The sequence below is a fragment of the Ranitomeya imitator genome, chromosome 7 (genome assembly GCF_032444005.1).
Source record: "Ranitomeya imitator isolate aRanImi1 chromosome 7, aRanImi1.pri, whole genome shotgun sequence".
Lineage (NCBI taxonomy): Eukaryota > Metazoa > Chordata > Amphibia > Anura > Dendrobatidae > Ranitomeya > Ranitomeya imitator.
This window is the reverse complement of record NC_091288.1, coordinates 20,227,478-20,242,165: the sequence shown is the minus strand read 5'-3', so window position 1 is coordinate 20,242,165 and position 14,688 is coordinate 20,227,478. Positions and strand designations below refer to the sequence as shown.

The window sequence follows — 14,688 nt, the reverse complement described above, 5'->3', positions numbered from 1 at the left end:
AATCTCCCACTGATTGATTGATTGATTTTTTCAAGTAGAATTATGAACCCAAATCAACCAAAAAAATAAATAGGCTTTCTATGGCCCACTATTTGTGAGAGAGATGGCACGCTCAGGACTGGCACACAAGCCCAGAGGCCAATATTAATCTCCCACTTTTTTTTTTTTCCAGGGAAAATTTATAAACCCAATAAAATAATAAAAAAATAGGCTTTCTATGGCCCACTATCTGAGAGAGAGAGATGGCACGCTTAGGACTGGCACACAAGCCCAAAGGCCAATATTAATCTCCCACTGATTGATTTATTGATTTTTTCAGGTAGAATTTAGAACCCAAATAAAGCAAAAAAAAAAAAAAATGGGCTTTCTATGGCCCACTGAGTGAGTGATGATGCACACAGGAGTCAGGAGTGGCACACAAGCCCTGAGGCCAATATTTTTCTCCCACTGATTGATGTAGTGATTTTTTCAGGTAGATTTTATAACCCAAATCAAGCAAAAAAATAAATAGGCTTTCTATGGCCCACTGAGTGAGAGATGACACAGACAGGGATGGCACTCTAGCAGAAATGTCAATCTTAATCTCCCACAAAAAAAAAAAAAAAAACAGGGAGTGTCCTTCAATTACTATCTCCCTGCAGTAATCTCAGCCAGGTATGGCAGGCAGCAATAAGGAGTGGACTGATGCACAAATTAAATAAAAAGTGTGTACAAACCAAAAAGATAGCTGTGCAGAAAGGAAGGAACAAGAGGATTTGTGCTTTGAAAAAAGCAGTTGGTTTGCACAGCGGCGTACACACAGCAATGCAGCTATCAGGGAGCCTTCTAGGGCAGCCCAATGAGCTACAGCGCTGAGGGAAAAAAAAAAAATGTAGCTTCCACTGTCCCTGCACACCGAAGGTGGTGTTGGGCAGTGGAAATCGCTACAGCACAAGCGGTTTTGTGGTTAATGGACCCTGCCTAACGCTATCCCTGCTTCTGACGAAGCGGCAGCAACCTCTCCCTAAGCTCAGATCAGCAGCAGTAACATGGCGGTCGGCGGGAACTCCCCTTTATAGCCCCTGTGACGCCGCAGACAGCAAGCCAATCACTGCAATGCCCTTCTCTAAGATGGTGGGGACCAGGACCTATGTCATCACGCTGCCCACACTCTGCGTTTACCTTCATTGGCTGAGAAATGGCGCTTTTCGCGTCATTGAAACGCGACTTTGGCGCGAAAGTCGCGTACCGCATGGCCGACCACGCACAGGGGTCGGATCGGGTTTCATGAAACTCGACTTCGCCAAAAGTCGGCGACTTTTGAAAATGTTCGACCCGTTTCGCTCAACCCTAGTGCTCACCTGATTTGGCTGTGTGTACACAACCACTTATAGTGCTTAAGGCTGCTGCAGACCCACGAGGAGATGAGTGCAGGAAAAAGGGAGCAAATGGGTCATTCTGCATTGCTGTGAAAGAATGGAGGATGCTACTCAAATAGTAAGTTGTTTATTAGTCAACTCGTTTCCAAGCATACAGCTTCTTCATCAGGACAACCACGATAATCGAAGCTGTATGCTTTGAAACTCGTTGACTAATAATCCACTAACTATTGCATTGGCATCCTCCATTTTTTCACGGCAGATTATAAAGACCCATTTGCTCCCTCTTTTGTGCAGAAGACTATACTTGTCTGTCTTAGGCCAGCTACTCATCTGTCCTACCGATGCAGCTCTCCTCTCGGTCTTTTGCTTGCTTTGGTTCAGTCTTTGTATAGACCTTCAGATCAGTCTTTGGTTGGGATCTACCGGCGTTGACTAGGTATTCATATGGCAAAAAGGTAGACATTACACTTCATGTGACCATGGGAAGCCAAGTCAGCACCAGAAAATCTTCATAGAAGGCTGAAGAGTGATTCACTGTGAAACATCAGAAGAGGAGTTGCATCGGCAGGACAAGTGCTGGAAGGATATAAGAATGATGAGCTTAGTCTTAAATTACTTTTTAACCTCTCCCCTCCATTTATTATGCTTTAGGGTCTGGAGAGACATAAGTGTATAATGTACTGTACCTCTTTTCTTGGCAGATTTGATTTGGAATGAATCTATTCTGGTGGTCATTTCAAACAAATCTCCATGACAAGGATTTTGGTAGATTTGCTAATCTTAGTTAATGAATGTGTGATCAAGCCCTTAGGTTCTCGGCTTTTTGGTGAAGCCTTGCATAAACTGCATTAGGAGAGTATACGAGCTGTTTTCCCACATAATGTATAACAACTATAATTGAGTGATTTGCCTTTCAGTGTTCTGAATTTAAAAGACCCCGGGACATCGCTGTGGATTGGGTAGCAGGAAACATCTACTGGACGGATCACTCCCGCATGCATTGGTTCAGTTATTACACCACTCACTGGGCGAGCTTGAGATATTCCATAAATGTCGGTCAAATAAACGGACAAAACTGTACACGACTTCTCACCAACATCGCAGGAGAGCCTTATGCAATTGCCGTAAATCCCAAAAAAGGGTAGGTTTCACATTGATATCAAATACACCAAGCCATTCCGATATGGCAAGTTGGCTTTGTTACTCCAGACCTCCAGGAACACCATTCGTTTGGAGTAGTTCCATGCACAGGAGATAATTAAGGCAATGTTGTATAGGAAAAAACAATGACGGGACCAGAGTGCTGCGGACCCCTCATTCTCTGGATCGTTTAGGGCCCTACTGATCTTAAAATGATAGCGTATTCTAGTAAAAGGCCACTTTTTAAGATGTGAATGCCTTAATAATGTTTAACCGCAAGGATCATTCTCAACCAATTCTGGGACTATAGAAAAGATTTTACTTTTTACAAAAAGTCTACACAAAGTAACTCGCCTCCAATGTACATACAGATGTACATACAGATGTACATACAGATTTTGCTGCAGATTGTGATACTCATTGCCTGCAAATTTAACCTGTGTCATATTGAAACTCGTGGTTGTGAAATTTGTATCCAATTGATTTGGGGATAGACGTTGAATTTTTCAAAGATAAGGAGAAAAAAAATGGAAGCTATCTACATGCATGAACAAACCCAAAGAGTACAGTGACAACGTTCACTTATTTTAATAAACCCTTTCACTATTTAACAATATCCAACATGAAAACAGCACTTCATAGCTTCTCTATGTAAAACAGCTGCCTTTTTCAGCCCATGAAAGATGGGCGATGGGTGAATAAAAGTCCTTTTTTTTGCACCAAAGGCCCCTGAGGAATGCTGGTTTTTCTTTGATACACAGAATTTTCATGCTGATTTGAAGCTTCATTATTTCTCTCGATATATTTTCAGAGGTAGGAACCAGGATCAGCGCTGTCTTTCGATAGCCACGTTTGAATGAAAGACAAGGTAGATTGCTTCCGTAAGCATTTGTTCAAACCATTGAAATGATTTATTTTTTTTAAAGTAAAAAAAAGTATAATATCCACACGTGTTTCGGCTCCACTGCAACCTTCTTCAGGTGTATGTTAAGAATGTGTATACTTGTCCAGCCTTATATCCTTTACCATCTCTAGTGATATAGGTCATCATCTGTATAACTAGAGATGGTAAAGGATATAAGGCTGGATGAGTATATACATTCTTATCATACATCTGAGGAAGGCTGCAGTGAAGCCGAAACGCATTGTGTGGACATTACATGTTTTTTTTACCTTTTTTTGTTTTAATTTTTTCAATGGTTTGAACAATTACATATCGAAGCAATCTACCAGACTTGATTCAAACGTGGCTATCCAACGGCAACGCTGATCTTGGTTCCTACCTCTGAATTTTCCACTGTGGGGGACTCCTGGAAACAGTTTCCCCTGTTCCTCCCGGAATGGTTGCAGTCCGTTACATTTGGATTTGATCTGAACTGGGAGTTGTGCCTCCATCAGCCAATCTATACCGGGTGTGTAAGACTCTCCTACCACTCGCTTTATATTGTTAAACTTATTACACTTAGATAGTGCCACGGTTTCTCTTTTCCCTCCTAGAATACTTCATACAATCTGGATATGTTTTGTTTGTATCTGTCGATCTAGCTATCATTTCATCTATCCATTCTCATGGTCTCATGTTATTTGCTTCTCCACTCTCTATCAGGATGATGTACTGGACGGTCATTGGAGATCGGTCACACATTGAGGAGGCGGCCATGGATGGTACTTTAAGAAGAGTTATCATACAGAAGAACTTACAAAGACCAACAGGTATGTGCAGTAGGTCTCTCTGTAGAGTTGAGCAAAAAAGATTTGCCGGACTCTCTTCCAGCAGCCATTTCAATAGTCCTGCGATCATCTTACCTGCCGACATCTCCCGTACTTCTTCTGGATAGTATGTCCAGGGCAAAGTCATGCATGTCTTAAGCTGTATTGATGATATCATGGCTTGTCTACCAATCTGAAGAGGTGTTGGAGATGTTTGGAGGAGATTTCCAGGTCTCTGTTTCGCGTGTCACTGACGATCGACTTGGCTACAAGCCCAAGAACCTGCAAATGTTTTTCATTCTCTGCTCCAGTTCCCTCAATTTTATCCAAGTTACGGTAATAATTCCATTTGTATAAAGCCATTATTTCAGCTACTTGTAAAGCATGAGCCTTGGCTTTATAGCTGATTTTTTGTGTGTATTTCCACTAAAGCAATACTCCAATGACAGACTTCTCATCCTGATAATACGAGGAGCACTGTGATACATGCTATAGGCTTGGGCCTAAAAAAATAGAAATGTTTCATTGAAGTCTGCTGCTGATAGTTATTGCATTGTAGACCCTCATGGTGCAAATAGGCCCCAAACTGACAGTGCAGGCTGTCACCTGCAGGTTACAGAATTGAAATCAAGCACAGCTTAGAATTAGGACAATTGCCTTTTCTCGCTGACAGTGGTTTCCGGTTATTGGTTTCATGGTGTGAAGACTGATTGACTGAAGTCAGAGGAATACTTGGTCTGACAAAACCATCAGATAGCAGAACAAAGGAAAATGGGTATTTAATAATCATGGAAGGAAAAAAAAGGACAAACATATGTTTATAACACTTTAATAAGTCTTTCACATTTACAGGTGCAAAAAGACGTTGATTTTATTAGTAAGGTCTATGTTATAAATCTGGTAGCTGCAATAATCCTTTGAAGGGATCAATTGATCTTCTGTCGCACAACTTGTGGGTGTGAAAGTTAAAAGGACCTGTTGCAGATTTTACATCTGAGACCCTAAGCTACATGTTATACATACATCCTGTATTATACCCCAGAGCTGCACTCACTCTTCTGCTGGTGCAGTCACTGTGTACATACATTACATTACTGATCCTGAGTTACACCCTGTATTATACTCCAGAGCTGCACTCACTATTCTGCTGGTGCAGTCACTGTGTACATAAATTACATTACTGATCCTGAATTACATCCTGTATTATATCCCAGAGCTGCACTCACTATTCTGCTGGTGCAGTCACTGTGTACATACATTACATTACTGATCCTGAGTTGCATCATGTATTATACCCCATGGCTGCACTCACTATTCTGCTGGTGCAGTCACTGTGTACATACATTACATTACTGATCCTGAGTTACATCCTGTATTATACTCCAGAGCTGCACTCACTATTCTGCTGGTGCAGTCACTGTGTACATAAATTACATTACTGATCCTGAATTACATCCTGTATTATATCCCAGAGCTGCACTCACTATTCTGCTGGTGCAGTCACTGTGTACATACATTACATTACTGATCCTGAGTTGCATCATGTATTATACCCCAGGGCTGCACTCACTATTCTGCTGATGCACTCACTGTGTACATACATTACATTACTGATCCTGAGTTACCTCCTGTATTATACTCCAGAGCTGCACTCACTATTCTGCTGCTGCAGTCACTGTGTACATACATTACATTACTGATCCTGAGTTACACCTTGTATTATACCCCAGAGCTGCACTCACTATTCTGCTGGTGCAGTCACTGTGTACATACATTACAGATCCTGAGTTACACTCTGTATTATACTCCAGAACTGCACTCACTATCCTGCCGGTGCAGTCACTGTATACATACATTACATTACTGATCCTGAGTTACATCCTTGTCACGGATCCCTTCTCTGTGGTGTCACTAATTTGTCACGTACTCGCTCTCAGCACCTGACTTGGGGTTGTACCTGCAAGGGTTAATCTATCTCCCCACTCTCAGTCCAGCATTCAACCTCTGTCCTATGCTGTAATGGGAGCATAAATCAGGCACCGATCCAGGCCACACCCGCTCATACACGCTGCCACCACTCATCGAACACACGGGCGATGAGTCCCGCACTATTAATGATAATATTGTCTATCACTCACAAGGCTCACACACCTTAGGCTATGGATTCTTTTAGAACATTCAAGGTTCAAATTGTTAAAGTTTTATACTTTAATAACAAAAGGGTCAGTGCTTACAATAAGAAAAAGGTATAAAAATATGATAATAAAAAGACATACAACTTAGGCAAAACAATCTAAAAATAAAGAGGAGAAACTTACAGAAATTATCTAACTGGTAGTTGCTTTCTGCTCCCTGAGGGTTGGACGGATGTATATTGGATCACACCAGCTTCTCAGGCTGCCCCCATTATGTGAACACAATTCTCTGTATACAGCCGTAATTTATAGCTTGGTCTGGAGGTCAGGTTTCTAGACCACTGCCTCAGGTTAATATCATAATTGCTGGCTTTTTGATTGGGCCACAGTCGCACCCCCAATGAATATATTATTTTTCTCTTGAGACACCCTGTGTAAAGGTTCTCAAGGATAGATACCAGCAGGCCGCAATTAACATATCTCTTCCAAGACCTAGGGGGTGCCAAATGTTACCTTTCCTCTTGGCTTCCCGCAGGACTCCCTGGTGAGATTGGGGACAGAGTCTACTTGTCTCAGGGAAGTACATATTAACACCTAGGTGCAACTTGTAGCTTTCAAGACAGATGTTACATTTGCCAGTGACACAATAAATCTTTATATAGTCCACTGCACACACATACACATATTTCATCACAATCCTGTATTATACTCCAGAGCTGCACTCACTATTTTGCTGGTGCAGTCACTTTGTTCATACATTACATTACTTATCCTGAGTTACATCCTGTATTATACCCCAGAGCTGCACTCACTATCCTGCTGGTGCAGTCACTGTGTACATACATTACATTACTGATCCTGAGTTACATCCTGTATTATACCCCAGAGCTGCACTCACTATTCTGCTGGTGCAGTCACTGTGTACATACATTACATTACTGATCCTGAGTTACATGCTGTATTATACCCCAGAGCTGCACTCACTATTCTGCTGGTGCAGTCACTGTGTACATACATTACATTACTGATCCTGAGTTACATCCTGTATTATACTCCAGAGCTGCACTCAGTATTCTGCTGGTGTAGTCACTGTGTACATACATTACATTACTGATCCTGAGTTACATCCTGTATTATACCCCAGAGCTGCATTCACTATTCTGCTGGTGCAGTCACTGTGTACATACATTACATTACTGATCCTGAGTTACATCCTGTATTATACTCCAGAGCTGCACTCAGTATTCTGCTGGTGTAGTCACTGTGTACATACATTACATTACTGATCCTGAGTTACATCCTGTATTATACCCCAGAGCTGCATTCACTATTCTGCTGGTGCAGTCACTGTGTACATACATTATATAAATTGTCTTGCACTGATCTTGAGTCCTATGAGTTGAACTGCAATGGTGGCAGGATCACTGATGCTTTTTATTACAAAGGACTTTCTGAGCAATTCCAAGGCCATTACCCATTGGAATAGGAATGGATATTTAAAATGGCCCCCGATTAAAGTGGATAGGCACGGTTATAATTTTTACTTCTCCTTTGCATAAAAATATTATATTTTGATACTTCCAACAGTACATTTTGTTTCCTGTAAGTTGAGGTTGGCTTCAAGTTGATCCAGAAGAATTTGTTTTGGATAAAGCCATTATCGGGAAGTATGCCGACTTTAAGTTTTTGAACACACAGCTTCGTATCCGACCATTGTAGAAATCTCAGAGAATACAAACAGCTTGTGTTTCATTAGGAGCCTGCCGTTTACTGGATTTACGGCAGATCAAAAGAAAAATTCTTTCTGAACAGAGAAATAAAACAAATGCAATTTGCTGCTCAACAAGCATGGATGATGCAGCCAAGTGAAGAGCAATGTGCATAACTTAACGGATTGCAAACTGCCTACTGTGTCCTGGAATTCATTCTCTTTCCCCCAAATTTGTTCTGTTCTAAATAACTATTTTAATTCCATGTGATACAAACAAAACATCTTTAAAAATAAAAGTTTGTGAAAGATCAGAAATTTATTCCTATCTCATTTTTTAGGTCTCGTTGTTGATCATTTCGGTCAACGCCTTTACTGGGCAGACTTTGAACTCTCTGTCATCGGCACAATCCGGCTAGATGGTTCTGATTTAGCCATGGTTGTCCAAAGTAAGCATGGTGAGTACTAAGGTTTAGTAAAAATGTTCAAATTATCCAAATATTGACTTTACCGACTTTACGCCTTGTCACCTCCTAATCAAAACTCCTGACCGCAAAGGTTATTCCCAACCCGTCAAGTTATTTCTTATCCTTAGGATATGAGCTCTTTATAGTACAGATGAGCTATATTCCAGTGGAATTGAATTCTACTTAAATTTTACAAAAATCGGCACTTGCCAAAATGCCAAGAATTTTTTATTCGCTTTCACACGGATTACGCAAGATAGTAGCTGCAGGCTGTCATTGATCTGATTCATAAAGGGCTGCCAAAATGTTGTTAAAAAAATCTTTATACCCATTTTGCCATTCACATCTCTACTTCATAACGTCACCCGTCCTCAGCACTTTTTTTTAAATCATCATTGTTTGAGCAGAAATCCCACCAGTCCGTGACTTCCGGCTCCAATGAGACCAGGAAAGGCACTGCGCATGCATGTTTAAGGTCACGGTTCATGTCATGAAACTGTGACCTTTCTCGCACATGAGCAAAACCCTCCTGGCCTGTCATGCTAGGTTGGGACTTCCAGCTCTGATGAGGATTTCAGCATGAATGGCAGAAGATGATGAGACGAGGACTGGATGAGTGATGACAAAATACAGAAGTGTTGGAGAATTGAACAGTGAGGTGTACAAGGTTTCTACAATTTTTTTATATATCACTATTAATATCATGTGGGGTCTAGAGAGACGTTATATTTGCAGATAACTTTTCTTTCAACTAAATATCCCGGTAAATTCCATGTAAACAAAAGAATTCCAATTTTGGCCGAATGCTCGTCTTTACTTTATAGACAATAAATGGAGCGGCGTTACGCATCAACAGACACCACCACGTTCTAACAGATCATTTCAGAGCACTGTTCTCAGGATCAGAGGGCTTCCATGTTTTCCCGGTGATCTGCAAATTGTCACCAGTGATACAATAATACTAGTGATGACGAGCAAATATACTCGTTACTCGAGATTTCTCGAGCCACTCGGGTGTCCTGAGTATTTTTTAGTGCTCGGAAATTTAGTTTTATTGCTGCAGCTGCATGATTTACATCTGTTAGCCAGCATAAGTACATGTGGGGGTTCTCTAGCAACCAGGCAACCCCCACATGTACTTATGCTGGCTCACAGATGTAAATCATTCAGCTGCGGCAATAAAAACAAAATTTCCGAGCACTAAAAAACACTCGGAGGACACCCGTGTGTGCTCAGGAAATCTCGAGTAATGAGTATATTCGCTCATCACTAATTAATACCTATTTTATGATAGACACTGTGAATAATCAGAAGAGTGCTCAAAAACTGATGCAGATAAACATAACACAAATGGAACAACGGCATCGGCATTCTCAGCTCATAGTAACATAGTAACATAGTAACATAGTTAGTAAGGCCGAAAAAAGACATTTGTCCATCCAGTTCAGCCTATATTCCATCATAATAAATACCCAGATCTACGTCCTTCTACAGAACCTAATAATTGTATGATACAATATTGTTCTGCTCCAGGAAGACATCCAGGCCTCTCTTGAACCCCTCGACTGAGTTCGCCATCACCACCTCCTCAGGCAAGCAATTCCAGATTCTCACTGCCCTAACAGTAAAGAATCCTCTTCTATGTTGGTGGAAAAACCTTCTCTCCTCCAGACGCAAAGAATGCCCCCTTGTGCCTGTTACCTTCCTTAGTATAAACAGATCCTCAGCGAGATATTTGTATTGTCCCCTTATATACTTATACATGGTTATTAGATCGCCCCTCAGTCGTCTTTTTTCTAGACTAAATAATCCTAATTTCGCTAATCTATCTGGGTATTGTAGTTCTCCCATCCCCTTTATTAATTTTGTTGCCCTCCTTTGTACTCTCTCTAGTTCCATTATATCCTTCCTGAGCACCGGTGCCCAAAACTGGACACAGTACTCCATGTGCGGTCTAACTAGGGATTTGTACAGAGGCAGTATAATGCTCTCATCATGTGTATCCAGACCTCTTTTAATGCACCCCATGATCCTGTTTGCCTTGGCAGCTGCTGCCTGGCACTGGCTGCTCCAGGTAAGTTTATCATTAACTAGGATCCCCAAGTCCTTCTCCCTGTCAGATTTACCCAGTGGTTTCCCGTTCAGTGTGTAATGGTGATATTGATTCCCTCTTCCCATGTGTATAACCTTACATTTATCATTGTTAAACCTCATCTGCCACCTTTCAGCCCAAGTTTCCAACTTATCCAGATCCATCTGTAGCAGAATACTATCTTCTCTTGTATTAACTGCTTTACATAGTTTTGTATCATCTGCAAATATCGATATTTTACTGTGTAAACCTTCTACCAGATCATTAATGAATATGTTGAAGAGAACAGGTCCCAATACTGACCCCTGCGGTACCCCACTGGTCACAGCGACCCAGTTAGAGACTATACCATTTATAACCACCCTCTGCTTTCTATCACTAAGCCAGTTACTAACCCATTTACACACATTTTCCCCCAGACCAAGCATTCTCATTTTGTGTACCAACCTCTTGTGCGGCACGGTATCAAACGCTTTGGAAAAATCGAGATATACCACGTCCAATGACTCACCGTGGTCCAGTCTATAGCTTACCTCTTCATAAAAACTGATTAGATTGGTTTGACAGGAGCGATTTCTCATAAACCCATGCTGATATGGAGTTAAACAGTTATTCTCATTGAGATAATCCAGAATAACATCCCTCAGAAACCCTTCAAATATTTTACCAACAATAGAGGTTAGACTTACTGGCCTATAATTTCCAGGTTCACTTTTAGAGCCCTTTTTGAATATTGGCACCACATTTGCTATGCGCCAGTCCTGCGGAACAGACCCTGTCGCTATAGAGTCACTAAAAATAAGAAATAATGGTTTATCTATTACATTACTTAGTTCTCTTAGTACTCGTGGGTGTATGCCATCCGGACCCGGAGATTTATCTATTTTAATCTTATTTAGCCGGTTTCGCACCTCTTCTTGGGTTAGATTGGTGACCCTTAATATAGGGTTTTCATTGTTTCTTGGGATTTCACCTAGCATTTCATTTTCCACCGTGAATACCGTGGAGAAGAAGGTGTTTAATATGTTAGCTTTTTCCTCGTCATCTACAACCATTCTTTCCTCACTATTTTTTAAGGGGCCTACATTTTCAGTTTTTATTCTTTTACTATTGATATAGTTGAAGAACAGTTTGGGATTAGTTTTACTCTCCTTAGCAATGTGCTTCTCTGTTTCCTTTTTGGCAGCTTTAATTAGTTTTTTAGATAAAGTATTTTTCTCCCTATAGTTTTTTAGAGCTTCAATGGTGCCATCCTGCTTTAGTAGTGCAAATGCTTTCTTTTTACTGTTAATTGCGTGTCTTACTTCTTTGTTTAGCCACATTGGGTTTTTCCTATTTCTAGTCCTTTTATTCCCACAAGGTATAAACCGCTTACACTGCCTATATTAGCTCGAATTTTCCTACCACGTAGCTGATAACGCTGTTGTTCCATTTATATCACATCGGTCCATGTGGTACCATGTTGGCTTTACCATGAGTTAGCTGCTCCATGTATACTTTTGTACCTTTTTGGTATTTTTAAAATATGTCTGTTTTTCGTGTATAATATATTGTTAATAAAGATAATTATTTTATTTTTTTTTCTCGGAGATATTTTTCACGCGCCTTTATTTCATGCTGCTGCACCTTCTTCTCTTTTGACCATCACCAAAGATACTTTGTCAAGTTTGGAATAAATGTAACGACATGTCTACGGCTTGTATACTCATTCTTGTAAACGGCAAGGCCTTAAATGTTTTTTTCACTACGCTAACAGATATTCTCAGTGGTGCCCAGGGTGGGATTAAAAAAAAAAACATATTTTCACCTCCTGGACCAAAACCACTCCTCGGCACTCTTTTTGTGTAGCCTGCCTATTTCAGTCATCAACATCAAGGGGGCATGAAGTGACGGCGACCTTCACGTTCACTCTAAGTGAAAACTGCGGTTGAGCAACTGCTGAGGAATGACTGCAGGGGTGACCTGACTTATGAATCTAGAAATAAAATACATCCTACACCCAAATATGCACTGGGTCTGCATCTGTGACCTGGTGATATCATGTGAAATGGTTCATTGGGCTGTGTTAGTTGACTATTATAAAAAAAAGTCTTCGATCAATATTCAATTATACTATTTGCTGTCTAGCATATTGCTTACTCAACAGTTCCTTTTTCCACATCTGTAAGTCTTGTAAGTTTCTCAAGTCACCACAGAAGGCTTCCAGAGCAATGCAATAAATAGAAGAAAAGGAGAAGGGGGATGCAGCTGCAGAATCTATTGGACAGTGTCTGTGGAGGGGATGCGCAGATGACTAAGTTATGTGTTTGATTCAGAGCATTTATCAAAGCAGGAAATTCCCACTCACTTATCAAGCTTTAGTTATCATCATCACCGTCATCATCATCACAGTAAAGTTATGTCACTTCTTAGCATAGGAGAAAATAATGACTATCCAGCTTCCAATTGAAAATCCAAGAATGTATTAAAAATGTAAGTACTTTATTATCAAAGCTAAAATATGGCATGAAAAAGAAATCATATATGAAAAAACACAACAACAATCTGGAGGTGTGAGGGGGATATAATACTAATACCGGACGCGTTTCGAATGCAACCTGCATTCTTAAACTTGGTTTGGATGGTTTGGTTTCAAACCAAGTTTAACAAGGCAGGTTCTGGTATTAGTACACCAAGTCCCCCCTCACAAATCCAGATTGCCAGTGTGTTTTTTCAAATAGTTTTACTTTTTGTTGCCATATTTTAACTTTGATAATAAAATACTTACAATATGAATATGTTCTTGGACTTTGAATTGGAAGCTGGATGTCCTAGTTTTTAGAAATAGTACTTTGGATCCTAATACTATTTTAAGTAACTGTTTGCCATCAGTGTATGTAAATTTACACCAACCGGATAATGAGAGTTTGCTAAAGTTAAATCAAGGAGCAGGAACGCTAAATCATAGTGTCACGCCGTTAACGGCGATAAAGGGGCAGGACGCTGTACTGGGACCCCTACCAGTCCCTGCCACTATAATGGGGCCCTGGCTTTCCCTTATCTCAGGGGTACCTATGATGGTTAGGAGACCTGAGCCACCAGCGTATCCCTGTCTCCTGTGCAGACCCTATCAGTGGCCCCCTCGCCCCCCAAGGGAGGTGGACTGCACCAGTGTAACAATACAACAAATAACAGGGTACACAGACAAGGTAACTAAAAGTCTCAAACTCACCAAATGCTCACACAACCACAGAGGAAACACAGAGAAGGGAAGAGAAGGAATAAACTTAGGAAGGAAAACAGGTGTAACATGTAACCAAAACAGCAGACACCAATCTCTGTAAATAAACCTCCAACTCCAACACTAAGCTCCTTCAACCTCCAAGCCAGGCAGTAGAACTGATCACTGACAATTAGGGTTGAGCGAAACGGATCGTTCATTTTCAAAAGTCGCCGACTTTTTGCAAAGTCGGGTTTCATGAAACCCGACCCGATCCCTGTGTGGGGTCGGCCATGCGGTACGCGACTTTCGCGCCAAAGTCGCGTTTCGTATGACGCGCTTGGCGCCATTTTTTTCAGCCAATGAAGGGGCGTGGGCAGAGTGATGACATAGGTCTTAGGGGCGTGGACGCCTATAGCCATGTTGTCGCTTGTGCGCTGTAGCGATTTGCACTATGTAACACCAGCTTTTCAGTTCAGGGACGGAGGAGAGAGAGAGAGAGAGAAAAAAAAATAATTCCCATTGGCTTTGCATTGGGTTTCGTGTTTCGGTCGATCCTCGACTTTTCGCCATAATCGGCCGATTTCACTCGACTCGACTTTTGAGATAGTCGGGTTTCGCGAAACCCGGCTCGACCCTAAAAAAGTCAAGGTCGCTCAACCCTACTGACAATAGCTGAAGCCAAGAGCGTGCAGTGTTAATAAATGAAGAATTTTAAGAATTTTCCTACTTAAACCTTTGATGCTGTTCTGATGTTATGTATCTGTCCAGCAGCCAATCACTGGCTTCATCTGTGACATATGTATGTATTGCATGTGACTGCTGAAGCCAGTGATTGGCTGCAGAGGTAATGCGAATGATCAACAGGTTGTCATC

At 41.1% G+C, this 14,688-nt stretch overlaps 1 protein-coding gene across 1 annotated transcript in view; it reads left to right on the top strand.

Moving 5' to 3' along the window:
• The window catches only part of LRP1B (LDL receptor related protein 1B), a 1,659,362-nt gene that overhangs the window by 1,568,127 nt on the left and 76,547 nt on the right, over positions 1–14,688 (top strand). The window contains exons 78-80 of the mRNA XM_069732880.1: positions 2,279–2,502; positions 4,108–4,214; positions 8,396–8,512. Coding sequence (XP_069588981.1) covers positions 2,279–2,502; positions 4,108–4,214; positions 8,396–8,512 — 448 coding nt within the window. The remainder of the gene's footprint in view (positions 1–2,278; positions 2,503–4,107; positions 4,215–8,395; positions 8,513–14,688) is intronic.